This window comes from Cibotium barometz, chromosome 51 (assembly GCF_041138505.1).
Source record: "Cibotium barometz isolate CiBa-2024 chromosome 51, ASM4113850v1, whole genome shotgun sequence".
Classification (NCBI taxonomy): domain Eukaryota; kingdom Viridiplantae; phylum Streptophyta; class Polypodiopsida; order Cyatheales; family Cibotiaceae; genus Cibotium; species Cibotium barometz.
Genome location: NC_141096.1, coordinates 9,031,454 through 9,057,285, shown reverse-complemented (window position 1 = coordinate 9,057,285; position 25,832 = coordinate 9,031,454). Strand labels below are relative to the sequence as shown.

Genomic DNA, 25,832 nt, shown 5'->3' with positions numbered 1-25,832 from the left:
TGCCTTCCCAAATTGAATTGCAGCAAAAACACACATAGAAGGGCTAGGTATACCTTCTTCTTTGTCATACTCCTCTATGGTTGGGTTTTCTAGAATAAAGGCTTTAGCTTTAATTTTTGGCTTCTGTTTGGATTTCTAGAATGAGGTAAGTTTAGAAACCTTTGCATTTGGATTATGGTTATGTGGAGACAAATTTGCTGCCTGGTTTCTTCATTGGAAACCACTACTTTGATTCCTTATTTGCTATTGCATACCACCTTGGGTCGATCTCCACACTCTCCAAAATTAGCATTGTGTTTTCAATTTGATCCTTTGTTTACATTCATGAAGCACTTTTTATCCTGCCTTTTGTGTTGAGCATGAATCATTTTTCAAAGTTTTTGAAAAACATCCAAGAAATACATAAGTGTACTACCTTTGAAAATAAATGATATATCCTCTTGGAACTTTTTAACTTATTCATGAGGGTAAGATATCCAACTTTGGGGCTTTTAAAATAAATGAAAATTGAAAATAAATGTACTACCTTTGAAAATAAGTATCCTACCTTTGAAAATAAGTATACTACCTTTGAAAATAAGTATCCTACCTTTGAAAATAAGTATACTACCTTTGAAAATAAACGATATATCCTCAATTTCTTTGATCCAAGTGTCTTTATACTCTCATCGTGCCCGCACCATTAAATTTGGAGAGCGTATGTAGTGGATCTATTGGATTCGGAGTAGGATGACTCAGCTTTATAACTCATGTTAAATTTTTTTCCCACAACTCATATGATTCAAGAATAGAACTAATCTTGAACTTCTAGAGAGTGTAATGTGTCCCATTTCGAATTCCCATCAGCAGGAAGGTGAAGAGCAGGCATGAGCGACTGCGTTAGTTGTAGGTTGGGCCATGTCTTCACTAGATCTACCTTCAAATAACAAACTACCAAAACAAGCTTTTCTTAAGAGCCTATGCTTTGATATACCATGGAAGAATACACAATAGAAAAAGCATTATCAACACATTATATAGCACTGAATTACAGAAAGAAGTGGAGAGTAGACAATATTACTGCTTGTGCAAACTTGATTACAAACCGATGGCGTCCACTTACCCATGTGCTCCTAGTAAGGAGATTTGATGGCGATCTAGATAGACTCTGGATGGAGGATGTCTTACAAGAGTTCTTGAACATAATGAACTCAATGATGAACATACATACATATTTATGGATTATTATCCATTTTCGATTTAAGTGGACACTCTCTACCATCATAAGAGTAAGGAATAAGTGTCATGAAAAGACAATATAAAAGTTGTACTGTTTATTAGAAGACTGGCCGCCACACCTAAGCTGAAATAGTTAACTTAGTAGTTTTGGGCACCCAAGTGTGAAATAGTTAACTTAGGACTTTTGGGCACTCAAGTGGGAATAGATTAACTTAGGACTTTTGGGCACTCAAGTGGGAATAGTTATATAGAGCATGTAACATAGAAGCTCACACCATTTTAATTGATGTATATAGAGCTTATAACAAGATGTTGGATGGTGAAGGTAAGGACTTGGAATATGAAACCCTCTCAATAGCCTAATGACTCCAAGGATTAGATTCACATTATGGCGACCATGAATACTCTTCTAGAGAAGCACAGGATAAGGTTCCACTCTTCTAAAGACCATGGATGGTAGGAAATAACATCCATGTTTAAGCTAGAGGCGTTTAAAATAGAACCAAGAGTGGAACCTACTCATCTTGAGAAAAAAAGCCAGCCTTGGTTGACACGAGGGCTAGTCACAACATTCTATCTTGGAATATATGGATCTCATTATGCCACCTGCCCCCCATTTATAACTACACTCATTGTAATTCACAACCCCAAATCTATAACCGTTTATTGTTTTGTGGCGGCAGAGTTTTTCATTAGAATTAAACGAATGTCTTGCAAGTTTTATGTGACCCACCATAGATATAATGAAAGAGTGCATCATCCTCAGAAGGGGATGGAGTATGGCCACTAATTATGTAGTTAGTTGGAAAAGACAAACTAGTGACATTGATTATGTAGTAAGTTGCTAAAGAAGAACTATGACACTCAAGCTTTCCCATGTGATGGTTTACTGATCAACCTTCTAGGTCTTGTGTTTAAATTACATAGCATCACCTTAGGTAATCCCTAACACTCACAACACTCCTCCTACCTCATGTAAAAAGAAAAACCAAAATACCCACACGTGCACACATAAAACACATGTACCCACATGGGCAGATAAACCAAAATATCATAAAAGCCACACACATAAAACACACCTACCCACATGGGAAAATAAACCAAAATATCATAAAAGCCACACACATAAAACACACCTACCCACATGGGAAAACAAACCAAAACTCACACACATGTGCATGTGCACAAAAACCAAAATAAAATGCTTACTCTTGCTGCAGAACTCTCACACACAAACACACACACCCACACATGCACACCCTCCACACACCTACACATGCACTCAAAACACAAACAACCACACTAGTTCATGCTCTAAACATAAAAACCCGCACATCTACTCTAAACATAAACAACCACACTAGTTCATGCTCTAAACATAAAAACCCACACATCTACATGCTCTCTCGATGCACATGCACACACCTATTAACTACACACAACAAACACACACTCGCACATACATGCCATCCATATGCTTACACATACACACCACCACACATGCACATGCTCTAAACATAGACACATGCATGCACATGCACACCCAATAATTACATATACAACAAACACACACACTTGTACATGCACACCCTCCACACACACATGCATGCATATACATAAAAGGCACCTACCCACATGGGCACAAACCAAAACACATAGACCTACTAGAACTTCCATGCCTCGAATTTATTCAACCGAGGGTTGCTATCAAAGATTCATTTTCATATACATTGATATTGCACATCCTCTATTACTAACTCCTAATCCTTTTAGAATAATTTTAGCTCTATTATATGACCATCGGTGCTTTAACCTTTACACGTTTAATGTTATGAATGATAAACTCAAAAGAGCACTTGCATTAGCTCCAATTCTCAAAGCACTTAAGTCGGATGTGATCTTCCATGTCTACATAGTCAAGTTTTCTTACAATAGTTCTTGGCTCGCTTCTGTCAAGATGTCTCCTTTCACAACAGTTTATGGGCAAGACTATTGTGTGCCTCGTAAAGTTTTTTGATTGAAAGCATAGGACATACAAAAGAGCTATCACAGACAACACAATTAAAGAATCTCAAGAAGGTGATATGAGATACCTTACCGTAGCAATTTTAGATTAGGGAGAGATAAAAGATTGTCAAGCACAAAAGTAGCAATTTAAGATTAGGGAGAGATAAAAGACTTTCTTTCTAATATGCTGGCCCATTGGATATGGAAGATTAGCTTGCTTTCTTAAACTACCTAAAAATATTAAAGTTCGCCATGTGTTTTATGGAAGCTTTTTAAAGATATGTTGCTAACATTGACCACATTCTACATATGCATGTTAGGTTACACAAGGATGGAATCGTGCAAGTGAAGCTAGAGGTGATTTTGAATAGAAAATCAAGACAACTTGAATATAGAATCAATAGAGAAGTCTTAGTCAAATGGGATTTGTATTCCAGACAAGATACTACATGGGAGTTGTGGGATAAATTTTCTTTTCATCCTTTTGTTATGAGTAGGAAGCATTTTGGAGGGGCTTATGTGATGTCTCATTTTATTCCATGCATTTTGTAGTTCAATTGAGTTGGGTCTAGATATGAAAATACTTTGTTGGAAGGAAGCCTATGGTTTTACAAAATGGTGCAAACATTGTTTTTCCCCTTTCTCGAGAGCCATTTCTAGAGCTATTCCGTTGAGAATTTGGGGAAGCATCCCAACTAGCAAAGTCATGAATTTGGAATAAAGCAACTAAGCTGATTTGGTTGTCTTGATTACACCAAAGAAGAAGTCATTTTGCATTATATTTTGTGTTATAATGTCAAAAGCTTTCAAAGCTATTAAGGAAAAGATAACCAAGAATTATATCTTTTAGATTTTTGAAATTGGCAATCCATTATGGTAACTTGTTGGATAGTCAACAAGCCAAACCCATATAATGCTTAGCATTGAAGATCTACAAGTGATTAGTAGGATATTATCTTTTGTAACGACAAATTTAGCATCATCCTCATGTTATGTATTTAGTCTCATAGGTCATTTTGCCTTTCTTCAGACATTAATATACTTCGCACTCCAATCACAAAGCCATGCCAACCGTAGCATAATCTAGACAACTTTTAAAATGACACCTCAAAATGCAAAAACCACTCCCAAAATTCATTTCTCTCAAACAGCCACACACCATAATGATCCTACCTGCTGCATTCATACATTAAACAACTAAATCTCTACCTTTCTGCAAAAGTTTGTTAACCCATTCTGCATGAAGTTAATAAGGGCCTATGAACAAATAGTCCTCAGACCACGGGCGGTCGGGCCATCAACTGACAGGCTCAATTGCCAACTGTAGCATAATCTAGACAAAACATTTTAATGACACCTCCAAATGCAAAGACCACTCTCCCATAATTTAATTCTCAAACAGCCACACACCAAAATGAACCTACCTGCTGCATTCACAGATTAACACAACTAAATCTCTACCTTGCTGCAGAAGTTTGTTACCATAAATAAATACTTTGCTTGTACATAAGTACACTCCTGTATTTCTGTAACTGTTAACCCATTTTGCATGCAGTAAATAAGGGCCTCTGAACAAATAGTCCTCAGACCCGGGGCGAGCCTTCGACTGACAGGCTCAATTTGCCTGTCCATGAACAGCAGCACCACAACCCCAACCCCAACACCAACACCAACACCAACCAAACCCCACCGCACCCCCCCCCCCCCCCCCCCCCCCCCCCCCCCGCGCGCCCGGTGGCAGGAAAATAAAGGTTGTCAGCCCATGCCAGATATTTGACAGCAAATACAGGTCATAGATCGGTCAAGTCCCTAATCCTGCATAACGTAAGAGAAGCTGGAAGCACAGCATTTCCACCTCCAAAAGCTAGCCATCTTGCAACTATGTATGTGGTATCATAATGCTCAAATGCATTGTCTAGCAGAAGGCAAACATCAAGTTAGTCGTATTGCTGGCTAATAAATAGCCACGTCTAGAAAGTCTCCTGTCTGCACCGATCAAGCATTACACAGTAAGTAATTCTGCTACTTTTACACAGAGTCACCATCCCTTCCTTTAGCCCCCAAAAAAAACACCCCAACTTACCTGAAAGCTAAGCTCCACAAGAGTTCGGCTTTCATCACCACCTCGCCTTCCACCACTAGCATGTGTCATCCCCACCTGGAATGACAACCTTCAATGAGAATACAATCTGCTTGCTGCCTTAAAAAAGCTGAATCTTTAGACCAAAATACATGGACTCGGGGGCACTAATTTACATTACGAATAACACTATGGCCACGGCGATCGGGGTAAACAAATGCAAAAGATAGCCTTGCTTCCTTCCTTCGTGCTGCTGGAGCAAACTCTTTCACCTGGACAAAAAGGGGGACAAAACAACAAGAAAAAACAGTAGAGTAAGATATCTCCAAGCAGTGCTCTCATGACCAAACAAAGTCCCTTAAATAACCACAAAGGGGCACTTTCTCCCTTCGTAACTTCCTATATCATTCCAAACAACTGAGCTAAGTTCTATTAGAACACCTTACCAAATCAGTTAACTCTCTCAGGGTTGCATCCCGCCAGGTATAGATTTGCACTTCATCTTTGGGTTCCTTTCCCCTAACAGCAAAATCATCAACAGTATGGTGTCCACCAGTCTGCCAATATTTGATTACACCAACTAAGAACATTGAAAAAACAGGCATACAATCAATTGCTTCTACACAAATCCTCTCTCTCTCTCTCTCTCTCTCTCTCTCTCTCTCTCTCAATTGGACCAGTGTTGCCTAGAGCTCTTCTTGCTTGAGCTCCGCGAACATAGGGACACTTTCTTGAGAGAGCTTCGGCCCCAGCCACCCCAACCCCTCCCTCACCAGCCAACCATCACCAGTTTCTTCCGGACCCACGAGGAGGTGGACACGCATACAATGGATCTTGTGGACCCACCTTGGGCTGCTCCGGACCCACCTCGCCCCGAGAGGAGTTACCTTGGACCAGGCCGCCGCATTTCAGCATGCCCAACGCCCCCGCCCCCCAAACGCCGGCCACAATCCCCTCATCAGCTCTAGATCCAAGACATGCTCCACCACCATCGAGCTACCTTTCCACGTGACATAGCTGAGGAAGACCTCTCGGCCATAGTCATTAGCCCCATGCTTGATATTTTGGAGAGTGGTATACCATCTAGTGGGGGCTGATGCTCCTCTCATGTTTCTATGTTCCTAGAATTCCATGATGAGTTTCCATGAACAGTTTTGTATCACCCCAGTGAGAGAGATATGTTTTTGTTTCTATTTTATTTTCCATTCCATGATGAGATATGCCATGGACATTATTGTATCACTTTGGTCTCATCGGCCCATTGGGTACACTTAATATTTCTCTCTCTCTCTCTCTCTCTCTCTCTCTCATGTTTCTATGTTCCTAGTATTCCATGATGAGTTTCCATGGACAGTTTTGTATCACCCGAAGATAGCTATGTTTATGTTTTGTTTCTGTTTTATTTTCCATTCCATGATGAGATATACCATGGACATTATTGTATCACTTTGGTCTCATAGGTCCATTGGGTCTTTAGTAGACGCTTTTTCTCTCTCTCTCTCTCTCTCTCTCTCTCTCTCTCTCTCCAAGGGACAAGTACAGGGCTATGAATGGGAGTCTGCATACAGTAGGACTATACAGTAGGACTAGACGACAGGGTACTTCCAGGGGGTCTGGAGGAGTAGCAGTACTTGTGAGGAGTGGCTTACAGCACTTGGTGAAGGTGGAGCAGGTGGATGAGGAGGGTAGATACATGTGGATACGGATACAGCTCTCAAATACGAGGGCGGCTTTCTTCACATTATGCTATTTTCCACCCAAGGGGTCCACATACGCACCTGCCAGACAGAGGAGGACTCAGAGAGGCTGAGGAGGACACAGATGATGCTGGAGGAGAGTTCCTTGACGGAGCAGTCACCCTATTCGATCTTATCTGAGGACATCATTCATTTCTCACAGCAGGGTGAAGTCTTCCTTATGGGGGACTTCAATGCCCGCCGGCAGTGTGAGATTTTTGACTTTGCAGATCCAATACTACTAGATGCTCTTGATATGGATGCAGTCGGGTTGGGGAGAGTATCATCTGACCGAGGTGCTGACAACACAAGTTATGGCTCACACCTACTGGCCTAGGGTGCAGCACACCAGCTCCTTATCTATAATGGTATGACGCGCTGGTCGGACTCTGGAGGGCTTAATGCTTCCGGAAGGGAGGAGCAGGTGGAGGCAGCACAGTCGATTACGTCATGGAGTCCATAGGAGGCATGGATCTTGTTCAGGACTTTGCTATCCCCCCATGCCCTATTGGAGCAGACCACTCACATCTTGTGCTATCACTAGCGACCAGCCACACACCATTAGAACCACCCTCATGACCACCTCGCACCATCATCCATTTCACTAAAGAGTTGGAGGATATATACACAAACCATGTCTATGAGGGTATACTACATCTAGATCCATCAGCACCTCTATCGGCACTCACGGATGGACTTACGTCAGTACTGCGTTCAGCAGCCATGGAGAGCTTCCCCCACACTACACATGGCATGGAGAGCACCCATTCTAGGACTATGCCCCAGAACCGCTGGTATAATGATGAGTGCCGCCAGTTACGCAGACAGCTGAGAGTACAGAGAGAGTTGGGCCAGATTACACTATGCCAGGCTGGACGACAGATGTCCGCCCTTACTAGACGTAAGAGACGGGCATATGAGGAGGCACAATATTGGGACATCCACCACTTGCTGATGAGCCGGGATGCAGATGTGGACTGGCACCAGCTCAAGGAGCCTTCCCCACCCACACCGATAGAGGACCCTGCTACATGGCATGCTTACGCGGAGAGACTATACCAGATGCCATCCCAGCCACCTATCCCTCAGCCATCAGAGCAGCGCCCCACAGCCCCTACTTTCTTCACCAGCGAGATGGTCACTAGAGCTATATGGAGATTACAGCATGGGAGAGCTGCGGATCACATAGGCCTCCAGGGAGAGCACCTTATATATGCAGCAGAGACTCGGTCACCTTTCATTGCCTGGCTCTTTAATAGAGCTCTCGTAGAGGGTTTGCCTGAGACATGGACTATGCATACTGTAGTGCCTTTACATAAGGGTGGGGACCATATGGATCCAGCCAACTGCAGGACTATCATGGTTGGTCATACATTGGCCAAATTATATGGGGCAATATTGGAGGTAGAGCTTAGTCACTATGCAGAGGTCCACAGTCTCCGAGCCCCTGGACAGGCAAGTTTTCGGCGAGGCTTCTCCACCATTGACCATGTCTTCACTCTCAGGATACTGATTGAGCAGGCCAGGAGCTGGGGCAGGCGCCTACATTGCTGCTTTGTCGATTTCCGCAAAGCGTTCGATACAGTTCCTCGAGAGCGGCTCTTTCAGAGACTCATGACACTGGGAGTACCTACAGAGATGATGTGGGGAATTTATGCTCTTTATGAGCGTGTGGCAGCCAGGGTCAGATGCCCAGGAGGTATGTCTACAGACTTTGCTAGCACCATTGGTGTGAAGCAAGGATGCCCACTATCTCCCACCCTCTTCGGGCTATACATCGACGAGGTAGCAGACTATATTCAGCGAGGAGGTGGAGTCGGCGGGCAGATCTCGGACACACAGGTACATATTATGCTATATGCTGATGACATTATCCTGATTTCAGAGACACAAGAGGGACTACAGCAACATCTAGGGGTTCTAGAGCTTTTCTGTAGTGATAGAGGCCTCACAATGAACCTTGGGAAAACCAAGGTTATGATCTTCCATACATCGCCAGCAATAAGGAGGAGATCTGTTTTTATGTTTGAGGGCAGCCAAGTAGAGGTCTCTACATCTTATGTATATTTGGGGATTACATTCACCAGCAGAGCCGGGCGATTCTCTATGACGTAGGCAGCCCATGATCGACTCACCCGAGCCTATGCAACCTTGGCTATGCTAGAGAGACAGAGCCATCAGGCACATTTCCAGGAGCCCCGTACAAAAGGGTGGCTTTTTGACACTTTAGTCACCCCATCCCTGATGTACACAGCCCCAGTTTGGACACCAGGCTTGGCAGACTCCACATGGAGCCAGATAGAGCGCCCACAGGTCATACTGCTATCCCGGATGGTTCGTAGCAAGCCATCCATTCCCCATGACATTGTGAGAGCAGAGTTTGCTGCACCACCGATGCTAGTGGAGGCACTCTTTCAAACAGTATGTTTCTTGCACAGCCTCAGTGACATGCCGGTGGACCGACTCCCGCGCATTGCTTATGAGGCATCCAAGCAGCTTGCAGAGTCAGGGGACAGTCGCTCATGGTATACACAGGTAGTCCAGTGGCTCCGGAGTTTTGGGTATGATATAGACCGATTACCACCTACCCAGTATGATCTACATGCCCCACACCTCTCCCTCTCACACACTGAGAGGAATAGAGTCATCAGGCAGGAACTGATTCAGAGACATATCATGCGCACATGGGTGACACCATCACAGCCTCTCCGTACGAAGATGGCATACTACAGAGATCATTTCTTGATGCTGACTTATGATGGTTTCATTCAGAGACCGCACTACATGGATCTATATCTTCCACATGCTCTGAGAGTAGTGATTGGACAGCTCCGAGTTTCATCACACCCCCTGGAGATTGAGGCTGGACGAGCAGCCCGCATCCCGCAGGAGGAGAGATTATGCAGATTATGTAGAGAGGATGTGGAGAGCGAGTCACACTTTGTATGCAGATGTCCATATTATGATGGGATCAGAGCCACCTACCCTACTCTCTTCAGAGGAGCAGACACATCTTAATCCATCCTGCAGATATCAGACCAACGAGTACTTGGGCGCTTCTTACTAGAGATATACCGACACAAAGAGCAGTTACTACAGTCAAGAGAGAGGAGAGCCCAGATCCGACAGACTCAACTGACCGATTTCTTCCAGCGGACAACCATGCCAGATCCCACAGTGATGGGCCGCGGGGTCACTTTGAGGAGAGCAGAGGAGATTCGAGCATTGCGGCGTCCACGAGAGCCCAAATACCGACCTTCCCACAGACATCGACATATGATCAGGGACATTCGGGCACGAGACCAGCGGCGACTACAAGAGAGAGGACAGCCGGGACTCATTGATCTGGCGGCCATCTTGCATATCATTACAACTGGCGCTGACATGTATGACATATTACGCCCCCCCTCACCACAGGATGGAGCTGACTAGGAGCATGCATGCATTGAGCATCGTTGTATCACCCTGGCATATAGTGCTCCATCCTTATATATGTACATACATCCCAACCTCACAATAGCCGTTTTCTTTCAGTTTTCTTCCAGTTGTTGTATTGTGCACTGAGCACCATCTGATACTCAGAGATACCACATACATTGTACATGGTTTTGTCTCATAGGCCAGTTCTCTTTGGCCTGAGAGAGACGTTAATACAATCTCTCTCTCTCTCTCTCTCTCTCTCTCTCTCTCTCTATATATATATATATATATATATATATATATATATATATATATATATATATATATATATGCAGTTACATAAGGAGAGGGAGAGAGAGGGAGGGAGCAGGTTAGGCTGCCTAGACTATCCTCCTCCTCATCAACACCATCACCATCATTATCCTCGCCACAGTATATACTCCGAGGTAGTTGAGTGACTTGCACATGCAGACATCTTTGCATGCTTGAAACTGTTTTCGTGTAACTGCCTACTATGCATGTCCAATTCACGGGCAGAGGCCGCGCTAGTGCCCTATCTTCTCACATAGTTTGTGGCATGTGAACATGTGACAAGTATTGGCTAAACCTTACCGTTATTTTAATGTAAGGTTAATTTTATGGGCTCTCATTTCATTAAACACCAAGGGGTCCAATTTAAAAGAGTGCCCGGGCCCTAGGCAGCCAGTCAGCCAGCCCTTGTGGCTTCACAGTTAGGCGGCCAGACCATGGAGGGCTAGTCCAGTAGGCGGCCAGCACACAAGGGCTAGTTAGTCATTCAGTCATCTCAATATTCACAAAGTGCTGAAGGGATTCAAGGGCTAGGACAGCCAAGGGAATTCCCAAGCAAAGGTGAGCAAATACACCATCCTTGGTGGGGGCCCTTCAAAGGGTATTTGAGACCCAATCGGGTGTAACTTGTCTTTATTGTCTCTCTTCTCTCTCTCAAGTTCCATGGACACATTGTTCACCTTTTGTCTCATAGACCCATTGAGTCTTTTGCAAGACGTTAACCTTCTTCTGCTTCTTCCTCTCTCTTGCACTCTTATCTCAACTATATTGTGCAATCGTCAGGAGCCAAGGTGCTGAATAAGTATAATCCTATCTGTAAGCTTCTGCATGTTACAACGGTATCAGAGCTTATCCATAGACCCATTGAGTCTTTTGCAAGACGTTAACCTTCTTCTGCTTCTTCCTCTCTCTTGCACTCTTATCTCAACTATATTGTGCAATCGTCAGGAGCCAAGGTGCTGAATAAGTATAATCCTATCTGTAAGCTTCTGCATGTTACAGCGGTATCACAGCTTTACCTTTTGGTAAAGAGATTCAGCCAAGAAAAAAAAGAAAATTAAAAAAAATTGCTTGTGGTTGGCTTTTAGACACCATTGCACTCCCATTCCGGTGTGACAGCTGTCCCTTGAAGAGCGGTTGGTCTCTAACCTCCAGAAGCGATCGGAAACGTCTCCCACACACAGTGGATGGCATTGTTGCACTCCAGGAAAAACTTGATCACTCCCAATATGGCGAATTCTGACGATAAGAGAGAACACCAAACCATTTCTTCAACAACAACTGCTTCCGGAAGTAAAATCCTTAGTGGGGACACCAGCACCATGCTCCAAGAATTTATGCGCATCACAGCGCAACAAGGGGAATAGATGCGGGCATGTACGGCTTCTGTACAAGCCTTGGAGAAAAGGATATCTCTTCAAGAAACGTCGACACCCCCCCCCCCTCCTCCGCCAATCATCAACACAAATCCATGCTTTGGCTATCTTCCTTGTAGAGTTAACACAGCTTACATGATTTGCAAGTACGGGAGATTGCAGCTCTCGACGCAAGGACAGTGCCCGCAACTTTTTCGACTCACCTTCATGAGATGGTGAATTTTAGTAATAAGTAAAACCGTAAACTCGATCCCACAACTCTGTATTCTTGGATTCAGCAGTTTGAAGCATACTTTGTTGCTGGTAGGAAGTCTGACATAGAGAAGGTGGTGTTAGCTAGTTGCTACATCGAAGGGGAAGCCATCTCATGGTGGACTCATTTGGCCCACGTCAATTCCAATTATGGAGTTGCTACCTACCAGTGGGACCAATTCGTCAACTGTACATTCCACCCACAAATGGACGGCCAGACGGAGATTTACAATCAATTGGCATTTGACGTACTGAAGTGTTATGTTCACGACCAACAAGATAAGTGGGAACAATTTTTGCCTTTGGTTCTAGTTGTGTTGAATGACTCTTTTTCTTCAACTATTGGCAGGACTCCATATGAGGCAGCATTTGGAAGATAGTTCTTGTCTTTTTTGACCAAGACGTCGTCCTCAATGCCAAAAGCTAACAAGTTGACGGAGTCTTACCAGGAGATTTTGGAGTCTGTAAAAGACAAGTTGGCTAAAGCGCAAGAGGCCTACACTCGACATGCCAACAAGGACAGAAGAGATGTGATCTTCTCGGAAGAAGATTAGGTATATCTACAAATAATGAAGCAAAGGTTGAAACAGGTGGACAAGCGATGCCCAAAGTTATTGTTTCAGAGCTTCAAACCCTTTCCCATTTTAAAGAAGATCAATGAGGTGTCTATGACGCTGAAGCTACCTCCCAGTCGGACCATGCATGATGTGTTCCATGTCAGTTGGCTGAAGCCTTATCTTGGACCTCCTCTCTCCGATGTCCACAATGAACAAGAACCAGACATAGTGGTCGAAGCTGAGGTTATGGTTCCAGAATAGATCCTCTTATATCATTTCAAGCACGGCTCCAACCGAAAAGAAAGAGAGTTCCTCACAAAGTTTCAAGATTGAGGGACACATGAAAGCAATGTGGCTTGACAACAACTTCTTCGAAGATTATCAGGCATTATTGACAAACTATTTGGAGGCTTTGCAACTTCCGTCAAGTTAAGTAGAAGGGGATGTCACGTGCATCCCACACTTGGATGCCACCTGGACATATCTATACAGGACCTGAAGTGGAAACTTGTCCCTTGTGGGCCTCAGTCCGGGATGAGTCAGCACTCGAAGCATCCAAGGTCTCAAGTGTACAAGTCCCGTACATGGTCTTGGTCAGGTGTAGAAGCCCCGCACATGAAGCAGTGCCAATCCTGATTGTGAGTCACCCTCTAGAATGATAACAGGTGTTCCAAGCATGGTTAAGCTTGTAGCCAGATCCAAGGCACCTGAAGGAGCATGTAGTTGCTGCATAGAGTGTAGGGTGGTACCCACACTTGGGCTACCTGCCCTTACGGGGCATGGGCAGCCTGTCAGCCAGCCCTACCAAGCTTGGGCAGCATGGCACCCAGCCAAGGGGCTTTAGCCTGGTGGGCCAGCCCTTAGAAGGGTCTGCACAGCCAGTCGGCCAGCCCCTAGGCAGTCAGCCCCTAGGCAGTCAGGCAGTCAAGCAGCCAGTCAACCAGCCCTTGAGGCTTCAAAGCTAGGCAGGCAGGCCATGGAGAGCTAGTTCAGCAGACGGCCAGCACACAACAGCCTGGACAGTAGATTCAAGGCGGTGGCCAACACCATATAAAAGGCGCCCAATTTATGGCATGAAAAACAGGTCGCAGAGTGATTAAAAACAGGCTGACCCCTGCTGTAGTCCACCTAGGAAAAGTATAAAATCATGGGCTAGTTAGTCATTCAATCATCTCAATATTCACAAAGTGCTGAAGGGATTCAAGGGCCAGGACAGCCAAGGGAATTCCCAAGCAAAGGTGAACTTGAAGGTCAGAACCAGGTCGTCTTCACGCTGCAGGTTTACAGCCAAGGAAGATCTCCGAGAAGTCACTCTTTTTCGCATCATTCAATAAAGCAAATACACCATTCTTGGTGGGGGCACTTCAGAGGGTATTTTGGACCCAATCGGCCTCTAGTAGACGTTAATACAGCTTTCTTTCTTTCTGTCTTTCTCTCTCTCGTATCTCCGCCGCTACATTGTGCAATCGTCAGGAACCAAGGTGCTGAATATTCATTATCAAAGTATAATCATGTCTGTAAGATTCCGCATGTTACATCTCCGGTGCCAGTTCTCTACAGAAACCAGCTTTCCTGTGACACACGTACAAGTATGCAGGGCAGATCCAGACATTAGATCGCAGCCGACCGGTAGGGTCAGACAACGCAGACGACACGTGGCACTCCCACATGGCAGCGATGGTGTAGCAATGGTGACATGGCATTGATGATGTGGCAGATGGGTACAACTAGCCGATAGCAATACTACTAGCCGAGTAGGAGCATTGGAGCATATATATGTGGGTAGCCAAATCATCATATTCATCTGCTTTTTTTCCAGTTTTGGACTTCACAAAGCATTTCTCTATAGGCGAAGTGCTAGCCAAGAGTGTCGAGTAGGTCACAGGGCTGTAATTTGACATCTTCATTCTCAGCCACATCTTGTACTTGAATTTTAGTTGTATTACTTCTTTCTTCTACATAATGCAGAGTAGTAGTTCAAGACTGTTCTCTATGTTGTATGTGTGATTCCACCGCACACTTTCTATCTTTGGGAAACCCTAGCACACAGGCACAAGTGTTCTACAATTAGTATCAGAGCCTAGGGAACCTGCAAATTTCTTTTCTTTTCTGGCACCCATGTTGAATTGGGGTATATTGTGGTTCCTTGCCCAAACAAACCCTTACCTCATCATGCAAGGCTGAAATCCCTCACCCTATCCTTGATCACTTGGTATTTGTCATGGATTCACAACTCACTGATTTGCTTTCCAGTATGAAGGCATCCATGGACGCATGGGCGGCTAAAATGGAGGCTATATATGCCCGTCTTGATAGGATGGAGTCAGCACCTCGAGCACCTAGTGTTCCATATCTGGAATCTACAAGGGCACGTGCTTCGGAGCGAGTGCTGGACAATTCTGAGAACGAAGTGGCAAAACTATCTAGAGGATGCATGAAAGGATGTGCTGGATGAGCTTCGCTCCCAATCCGGCAATCATCATTCTACACCTTCGCGTAGCTAGCAGCAAAGACCGCATTCGCATCATCGACAGTCTCCTTCGCAGAGTCCCTCTCCATCAGATTCTCTGGATAGTTCCCGCTCGCCTTCACTGGCTCGATGTCGAAAGAATACCACTTTGCCAAGTTCTTCCTTCATGAGCGAGCTCAATTATTGAAGCTCCTGAAGCCTCCCAAGTTTAACGGGAAGATGGACGGAGAAGTTGTCACCAATTGGACCCGCAAGATGGCTACCCCACGTTGGCAGCAACAGGTGGTTAAGATATTTTTAAGCTCCATTCGGTGCGAATGGCTTTTGATAGGTGCCGCTCTCTTGTGGTGGGAAGGCCACCTTAGGCACCACTCCGTGACTTGCTGGGTTGACTGCCGCAAGGTGGTCTTGAAGCAATTTATTTCCGTAGATTACCAGCGTGAAACAGTGGGAGCATTTTATGCAAAAACATGGCGAATCGATAACCGACTCACTCATTTTTGGAAGCTTTTGCTTGTGCTCCCAAGGACCATCCGACGGTTGGAGCAAGTTGAGCGATTTGGGAATGGTTTGAAACCCTCTTTGCAGATAGACAATCATGCACATCGGCCCTGTGATCTTTCAAATGTGGTTTGTCTTGCTACAACCCTCGAGATGCGAAAGAGTTCCCAGTATGGGACTCAACAACAAGGGCACCAAAAAGGCAAAGACAATGGTAGCCACTCCAAGGCCAAGGATGATAAGGACAAGGCAAGTGGGGGAGCCTCGGTGTGTTACCATTTGGCTCCCTGAACAACAAGGTATCCTTAAATAAATACAAAGGATAGATTCTGACTAGATCTTTCTATGCATTTGGACACCAATTTGATTGGTGAATCACCCTCGGGATGTCCAGTATTTGGGCTTTGATGATATGATCACTAATCCTATGACATGGACTGATATTTCCAGAGGGATGAGAGCTTTGTTGATATGATCAGTAGCACGTCTGGCAGTGCTAGTGTGACTAGTAGGCCGGGAGGTGTGACCAGTATGACTAGGAACACTGGTGCTCGGGATTATCTAGTATGACTAGACCCCTGAGTGAGATAGATGACTTGAGAACGGGGGACTTCCAATGTATATTTGCATACGCACTTCATTTTGTGTATGTGCGAAGATAAAGATTTATTAGATGCATGACTTATTTTCGTGTCCTGCATGCTTGCTTATGTCCGGTCTCATGCTCTGGGGACGCCCAGAACTACTGGCTACGAGACTATGTGGATGCCTTTGCTTGTTGACTTGCGATTGGCTTTTTACAGGCACCAAAACTAGCCATCGAAGGGCTCAAAAACCATATCTAAGGCTTAGTTATATTTTATAAGGTGGAGTGTTCACACCCACATAAAAAATGGGTGTGAACACCAGGACACCCCAATGGGCACCCAAACCCATTAGTTCTATCTAAGGGAGTATTTCAATTATTAGAAAACCCAACATCATTTACATGGGAATTTTGGACACATTAAAACAATGGCCATGTAGGTGATTATTAGAGCCTTCACTTGGATTTCGCAAGGTGGTCGACGTGGGGGAAAGGAGGATAGCTGGCTGGCGTTGGAATCGGGCTTGCTCTCTGCTGGACTTCCTCATGCTCACCGACAAGCTGAAGCGGCCAGAAGCATTCGATGCTCTCTCTCTCTCTCTCTCTCTCTCTCTCTCTCTCTCTCTCTCTCCCCCCCGCACGCAAGTAGATTGAAGTGTTCGATGCTCTCTCTCACACAAGAAGATTGAAGCGAGAAGAACCACCCTCTTCTCTCACCCCGGTGGACTGAAGCGAAGGTGACTCCCTCTCTTTCCACAGGGCTGAAAACAGAATTTTCTCTCTCATGGGATTCATGAAGACCTTGGTCTCTCTCTCTCTATCATGCAGGACTGATGAAGAGCTTCGTCTCTCTTTCTCTAACAGGACTGAACGAGGGGTAGTCTCTCTCTTTCTCTTTCACAAGACTGAATCAGGGTAATGTTTCTTTCCTTCTCTCCAGACTGTACCAGCAATCGCTCCCTCTCTATGCCTTCCAAGATTGTGCACATAGAGGAGGGGGGACTGAAAGGTCATGTGCAGCATATGTTGTACACACATGAGAGAGAACAAAATCTTGACAATTCAACATCAGAAAGGAGAAAACACGACGATCATTTGCTTGCCAAACATCAATCTGTGCCTGAGTCACACCAACGGTAGAAAGGGTGGGAGGGGTGGCATTGGCAGCTGTAACAAGCCAGTCCCACAGATCCACTACACATAAGGCCGATTTCACCTTCACCTTCCATAAAGTATAGTTGGAGCCATCCAACTTAGCAGACTCAAAGAACATATGAAGAGTAGTCGGGGCAGCCATCACTAACGCTCGGGCTCAATCTCAGAAGAAAAAAACGCACAATCTCAGAAGACGAAGTGTCCTCCAAAGGTACCAGATGCCACAAAGCCACAAATCAGCAAACCAACTTCTGCAAAACACCTGTAGAAGAGGAAACGCAGCACATACAGTACTGCTGCTCTGAAAACAGAGCAAGCCAACAATTGCATAGGAGTCCCAGGGGTCAAAAAACAATGAATATTGACCACAAACTGCAATGGTGAAGTGCCTGGAAGAGGCAGACCGACCAGCGGCAGAACTGAAAAAAAATGCAGAAAAGAAGGTGCTGAAAACAGGGCAGAAACTGGGGCAGCACAGTAGACTCTGAACCTAGAGCGATGATCCCATGAAAGAGTGCACAGAGCGGAAGCAAGATAAGCACTAGAGTGCTAATCTGAGATGTGCAAGAGAGAGAGAGATATGTAGCAACAAAGCTGAATATACTGCAATGAAAGAAATCCCGAGCAAGAGACATAAAAGGTCTTATAAGTGAGGGATACAAAAGATGACCAAGACTATGAAAAGTGAAGAGGCTAGCCCACCTATATATAGGTTATGAGGGCTAGCCGACTAGAACAAAAGAGGTGGCCAACTGGACAAACAGGAGCTAGCCAACTGGAAGTACATCACTTGACCTAGGAAAAATACCAGGAAAAATGGGGAAAAATAGGGGTGGCCAGCCCACAACCAAGGGCCATAAAAGGGATCAAAAGGGGACACCATACATGGGCAAAATCTGGGGATGAATATGCTAACAGGGACAGCTTGTCAAAATCTTCTTTCTTCCCCATTGGGCAGTTTACAGCATATAGGGCATTCTGACACAAGGCTGCATACATTATGGTATAGTAGATTACTATCTTCATCCACCCTACCATTACACCAAGGCTGCATACGGGGTGATACAGCACGCCAACGTTTTCAATTCCTTTCTCACACATAGGGTATGCATACAGGGAAGAGCGGCCATTTTTCAACATCTTCTTACACACAAGTGATTCGTGAACCCCTCTGTAACATAGGTGTGGGACCTCCTGAAGCTCTTCCTTGAATTCTTTCCTTGATACAAGTGCCTTGAAGGAGTATCAAAGGTATGCGCATTGAAACTTGAAAGTGATGTTGCAACAAATGTTTCTATTTGGGATTGAAGACCAAGTGACCAAGACTCTCTAAATGCATCCAGTCTAGTGTACTAGGAGAGCTTGTGAGATCCACATAGTTGACTATGTGAGACTGGGCTCCTCTTGCGAGATCCACACTAGCTTGGTGTAAAGCTGGAAGCACCCTTTGCCTTGGGCTTGGGCGGAGGATTTGTTTTATTTTGTTTTCATTTTTGGTACTTGGAAATCCGGTGCAAGAGCACCGTCTACATGTATCTGTAAATACTCCCTGTAATAAAGTTTTATTTATAAGGAGGGGGGGAGGGGGCGCCGCCGGATGGTGTTTTGGACCCATTGTGTTGTCAAGTTCTCCAAATCTTTTATACTCATTAAGTTGAGTGTGGGTGAGTGTGGTTGTAACTTGTAAAGCTATCTGTACTTAGTGTCTTTAATGTGACATATCATCAAAGTTTGAGATTCTTTCTTACTCAAACAAAGCTTTCTGAAAAGCATATGCGGATGGCCAACTTTCTTTCCATGTTTGATTTCCACATTATTCATACCCCTAGAAAGAAGAATGTAGTTGCCAATGAGCTCTCCCGAAAGCCACATGTAATTGCTATTTCAATCACGTCACATGAGGACTTGACTTAAATGGAAGGGCAACTGTACACGGAAAATCTTATCAATCATGAAATTTGAAAATACATATAAGCATGCCAGATAAAACAAGATGACAAATCTGCATAGTACACCACACTAGGGGTCAGAAGATGGGCTGACCTCCCCCCTTTATGGTTAGATTACCAAAAAGGAGTTGGCTTCCAAAATACAACTTCATGGGTGCCCAAGGATTCTCCATTGGCTAGCACCTGTCTCTTCCACTACAATATGAAAGCAAAACTGAAACACATGCAGAATTTGTTGATGATCCTTAGCACAAGAGAGCATTCCCAACATAGAGCATATGTAGGACAACCATGGACAGCCCATAGCACTCCCACATCTGCCCAGGACAGCTCTGCATCTTCATCTTCCTTCTGTCTGGCTCATAGAACTAATCCACCAGCCTTGTAGGGCTGTTAGCAACAGTCGACTGGCAGCAGCACACATACCAGAAGGTCTCCGATCAGCAAAGGATCACTCTCCCACCAATCGACCAACTTTATCTCCTGTTTAGTGCCCTGACCAGCAGCTTTTAAGAGCTGTAAACAGCCGGCCAGCAGCAAGAAAAGCTCCCAAGAGTAGTCGACCAACTTCTCCCATACACCTGGATGATTTCCGTCGCAATGGAAGGTGGGAAAAGGCTGCCACCAGCTGCAAAATTGCTCGACCAGCTCCCACACACCTAGAAAAGCAGGCGCCTACCATAAATCTGGAGTTCTCCCCAGTAATAGAGCCTCCCAGCTAAAAATAGCTTAATCGTGTGCTTTTCTGGTCCAGAAGGGGGTACCTACTATCAGTTGGTTCAAATCAAGTCCGGTGCCCACCTTACGGCTACCACATGTTTTAAAATAGTCCTGCCCAGTGTGAATATCTTATAAGTTGTCCGACCACTTATAAATGTGTGTGAACCTACACCCATAATTATTAGTATGTGAAACTATAAAGCTGTAAATTGGGTTTTTGGGAACCCTACAAAACACATGTAGACCACCTGTCAGTCCCAAACAGGTGTGCACATACATGTCCACAGGGTGCCCAGGCATCCCCAGCCCCATGGACAACGCAAGCAGAAATCTCAAGCATTGTCCAAGCAAACAATACAAGTCATCCAAAGATAAAATCAAGGTCATGCATACACATGAGTGCAACTAAACTGGAAGAAACCCCCATCTCCTCAGTTGTATCCGATAAAATGTCCAGGGCTCATGATCCTTCCGAAACCTTCCCAGAACATAAATACAGAAGATCTCCAAGATAGCTGGTCCCAAGGAATTACATCATGTCAGGCTCCATGAGCCATACATGTACACCATGTCAGGTCCCACAAGCCATACATGTACTATCATGTCAAGCTACACCAGCCATACATGTACTGTCATGTTAGGCTCCATATGCCACACAGACACACCATGTCAGGCTCCACACGCCATACATGTATGTCATGTCAGGCTCCACATGCCACACATGAACAGTAGAAAAATACAAGCTGCAAGGAATTTTGTGACACTTGACTATGATGTGTAATGCTTATGCTACGGATGATGATTTTACATCTTTATGGACTGATTGGCAGTCCAGGACAGCCATATGTATGTTGTAAAGCTTTTATAGCTTAATTAACATGATTAAAGACTTGATTAATGAACATAAGACAAACGCTGCAAGAAAAGACTGAATGATTGCATTGAGATAGGGGCCTTTCTTAAATAGAGGCCGAAAAGGTACAATTGAAGAGGCACATCCCTGTGAAGGGGTGTCTTTAATGAATAGCCATGTCCTTTGATAGTAACCCATGTGCAAGGGTGTGACCCTTCACACGTGTCTTTACGGTTAATGAGAGATTAAGGAGTAATTGGGGAGAGATTAAGAGAGATTGGGGAGTAATTGGGGAGAGATCAAGAGAGTTCGGGAGGATCTTTGGCCGAATAGACCATTAAAAGTGCTGAGGAACAACCACTCTTGCGGACCCACCATTTTGCTTGAAGAGCTGAAAGGGTCGGTGTAGAGGGTTGGTCTCTGATGCCTTCGAGTGCCACAAGCTTATCATTTTGAGCAAATTGTATGGAATGGTTCTGGAAAACTGATGAGGGGATCATATTGGTACAACCATTCTTGACCAAGAATCATATCATAATGTGCCAAAGACATGACTTAGAAATCCAATTTGTCACGATAGTGCCGAATTCGAGAGGAGAGGTGTCTCGCAACGGTGTTACATAAGGATGTGGAACGATCGACAAGCTCTACTTCATAAATAACAACACTTTGAGGAGTCCAAATCTTCAATCTCTGGGTTAAGGTGGCCCACAAAATTATGAGAACACCCACTGTCTATGAGCACATGAATGGGGTGATTGGAAATAGAACCTTGAAGAACCAAAACCTGAGTAGACTGCTAGGGTAACGGTGAAGAGGCAGATTGAGTTGTGGCGGTAGAGGTGATCACCAAAGCATGTGCAATAGCATGGTGATTAACCGCACGCTTTCCTTTGTCAGCAAATGGGGGTTTCTCCTCGGAAGTGGAGGGTTCAGCATTAGAATTCTGTTGATGGGTTGGTCTTTTGGGGCACTCAAACCAACGATGAGGTCTGTTGCAAATTGCGCACAATCATGTCTTTTGTTCATCCCGTACACAAGGGACAGTGGAAGGACGAGGATTGCAAGATTAGTCACCTCCTTGGTCCCGTCCACGATCCGAATTGCGTGGTTGGAAGGACTGAGGACATCGTGACTAAAAAGAGGACGATCCTTCTGGTTGGCAAGGTTGTTGAGAATTATTCCATTGGGGATTAGGCCAGGAGGTAGAAGTGCCAGAAGATTCTCTTCCACTATCTCGGTTCATACGAGACCCATTGGCTTTCTGAAAGGCATTAGCTCAACCGAGAGAGACCGAATTTCGAGAATTAATGTCTACAACGCGCTCGGTGTAACGTATGGCATCGGCAAGATCGACAGGATTATATTTCTGAACATCGGCACACAGTGTGGGGTTAAGACCTTCAACGAAGGCATGGAGTTCGTCCGTTGTTGGGGACAAGGAGTCAATCTCCAGTATCAAGTTGCTGAATTGGGAGATATAAGAGGCCAAGGAACCATTTTGGTCCAAATGGCGTAAGGGAGTACCGACTTGGAAATCCGTATTGGCAAGTATGAACTACTTACAGAGGACCCACTCGAATTTTTCCCACGTTGTAACTGATTTTCCAACGTGCTGTCGTCGTTCCCACCACAATAAAGCAGTGTCTCTAAGGAGGGATACCTCAAAAGTCGCCTTTTTGGAATCAGAAAAAGTCAGGGTTTCAAAGTATAACCACAGTTTGTAAAGCCATTGGTCTAAGATGCACTTATTGCGCTTACCGCCATAAGATTCAGGGGGTTTAATTTCCAATTTCTTTGTTTTACTGGCTTGTAAAAGACGATACAGAGTTTTAAGATCGTCGCCTTCTACCTCGGAAGGAGTGACATCTTCGTCTGCTGGTACTGTTGCTAAAGCATCTGCTGCTGGTATTGAACTCTGTTAGAAGTCATCTCCTGTCTTAATCAGACACCAGGGCCTCTGTTGTGGGTGTGCCCACCCTATATAGGTGTTTTATCATTTTTCCTCACTCCCCGTATTTTTTCCCCATTTTTTCATGGTGTGGATGGATGCCACATGTTGGTAGGAGCCCCTGGTGCTGGCCAACTGCACCTCATGTGCTCTTGGTGGCTGGCCGACCGCCTATGCTGCAGTCGTGGAGGTTTTTATGCTGGCCGACCTGTTTTGTACAGTTGTGGAGATATTCTGCTAAGCCGACTTGCTTTACGCAGTCGTGCAGAGCCCTCAAGCGCTAGCCGACTGCATCCATGGGGCATTTAAATAGGCCCCATGCTCCTCACCATTTTATTATTTCAGTTTTGTACCGGATCTTGTGTATAGAGAAGAGTTTACACGCCTATCTCCCCACCCACCCTTTTTCAATTTAATCCCCGCGATGGCAGATTTGTTAGAAATAGCTGAGAAGCACGTGAAGATCCCGACTCTCCCCACGTTCCCTATGGACCGTCAGTTAGACGGGAACAATTACGGCATCTGGAAGGTTCTGATGGAGTCTGTATTGGAGTCATATGACCTTGCTGATTTCATCGTCATCGGAGTTCCACGGCCGGAAGCAGAGGAAGGGGAGGTACTGTCGATGAAGAAGGACGGGGAGGCACAGGCACAGATGTGGGATCGTGTCAACACCAGGGTCCGTTCGTTTATCTTTCTCAACTGCACACCGCAGGTAATCAATCATGTAAAGCATATGACGCTAGCTAGAGGTATATGGCAGCATTTAGCCTCTCTTTACAACAAGGTATCGCCCATGAAGAGGATTTCCTTGGAAGTAATGCGGGTTATGAGCCCTGCGAAGTCGTCGACGATGCGGGAGCATATTAACAAGCTCCAGGCTCTTCAGCAGGAAGTTCTTCAGGCTGGGAAGGAGATATCATCAAAGGACATGGCCATAACGTTGTTGTCACACTTGCCCTCTCAGTACTCAGCATTTTACTCGTCTTTGATTACCAGTGGCATGCTCAGCACTATCACGTGGGAGGAGCTCGTGCCCATGGTCCTGGACCAGGAGGATCGATTCACGAACCCTCCTCAGGGTGGAGGTTTGGAGACCTTAACTGGCCAACGGTCGAAAGGCCGTAACACGGGCAAAGGGAAGGCTTCGTCGGAGAAGTCTTCTGAGAAGAAGTCCGTTACTAACCGCGAGAAACAAAAGGCAGAGAGGACCTGTAATGATTGTGGCCAGAAAGGCCACTATTGGAGGCAGCGTCCCAAGCGGAAGACCGAGAAGGGTGAAGATTCCTCAGCAGCAATCATGAAGACTCCGGCTTTTGTGCACCTGGAGGTGGTGGACACCGATGTTTCATTTTCTTCAGGCAGGGAGGAGATTGGAAGACTCTCCGCAACGGATACTCGGGAGTGGATTCTAGATAGTGGTGCTTCCAGGCACATGACTCCTTCCCGTTTCGGTTTACAGGATCTTTGCAGGTTTTCTCATCACATTTTTACTGGGGATACATCCACTATCCCAGTTCACAGTGAGGGTAGGATGGAGATAGTTCCCGATGGCAGAGGGGGGAAGCATTCCTCCCAGGTGTTGTATGTTCCGTCACTTGGTTTTCATCTGTTGTCAGTGCATTAGGTTTGCAAGACTGGCGTACGGGTGGAGTTTGATGAGCACTTTGTTGCTCTCTGGGACAAAGCAATAGGCCAGGTAGTTTGGGAAGGCGAAGTGGAGAATGGAGTTTACAAGCTTTCAGCACTCTCTCTCCCAGGTCCTTAGGTTTGTGAGGAGTGGCAGTCTGGTAATGGCCACTTAAGTGTGGATACGCTGCAACCAAATGGTGGATAGCTTGCCAGTAGAAGGCAGCAGTTGGCAGGAACTCTCCAGTACTGATGTTGGTAGTTCTTGTGTTCGTCAGTCAGAGGAAACTGAATAGGTAACTTATGCTCTGATGTCTCGTAGTATTCGGGACAAAGAAACTCCTGTAGATGAGGATATTCTTTCCACGGGGACCTTTCGGAAAGCCAAGCAGGTGGCAGTTGATTACTTGCAAAAGGAGGTGGTTTCTCCAGGCTTTGTGGTTCCGGATTCAGAGGGGGTGGTTGTCAGGTTTCAGAAGGCCTTGCGTGGTCTTCAGTAGGTTTCCAAGACTTGGTTTTGCACCGTAACAGGTGTTGATCCTTGTGAGCAGTGTGATGCCTCTTTGACTCAGAAGCAGAATGGTTCATTGATCTGGTTGATGGACACTAGATTGGACGGGATCTTCCTGATGAGGCAGTTGAGCTCATGGTTTGCGATTCCTGTTGTTTCTACGACATGCGAAGGATCATGGACTCTTTTACACAAGAGGGGGATTGTTGGATGGAGTCCGACTCCACGGTTGGAGTGACTCAGTTTGGGGAGGAAATTCGGACACGAGGAGATCTACTTCAGGCCCAGGAGCAGTTTTACGGAGCAGTAAGAGAGAGTCATCTTTTGCCTTGTCGAGGACACAGGCAGAGTACCGGGCTGCTTGTGATGCTGCTTGTGAGGTGGTGAGGATGCAGAGGTTGCATTGCAGGTTTGGGCTTCCACTGGAGGAACCCATGGTCATCCAGAGGCACTTTGTTCGTGAACAGATCGTTGCTAATGGCATCTTGCTAGAGTTCTGTTCAACAGAGGACAGTACGGTGGACCTCTTCACGAAGTCGCTATCTCAGGATT

At 45.3% G+C, this 25,832-nt stretch overlaps 1 protein-coding gene and 2 pseudogenes across 1 annotated transcript in view; 2 read left to right on the top strand and 1 right to left on the bottom strand.

The window, feature by feature from the left end:
- Positions 1-5,035: 5,035 nt before the first annotated feature.
- LOC147609297 (histone deacetylase complex subunit SAP18-like) overlaps positions 5,036-25,832 on the bottom strand; it is a 37,978-nt gene continuing 17,181 nt past the window's right edge. Inside the window, exons 3-6 of the mRNA XM_086787865.1 lie at positions 5,752-5,862; positions 5,482-5,577; positions 5,309-5,383; positions 5,036-5,211 (exon numbers count right to left, since the gene is read on the bottom strand). Coding sequence (XP_086643991.1) covers positions 5,179-5,211; positions 5,309-5,383; positions 5,482-5,577; positions 5,752-5,862 — 315 coding nt within the window. The 3' untranslated portion in view covers positions 5,036-5,178. The remainder of the gene's footprint in view (positions 5,212-5,308; positions 5,384-5,481; positions 5,578-5,751; positions 5,863-25,832) is intronic.
- Positions 7,201-8,956, top strand: LOC147609299 (uncharacterized; annotated as a pseudogene).
- Positions 9,148-10,208, top strand: LOC147609298 (uncharacterized; annotated as a pseudogene).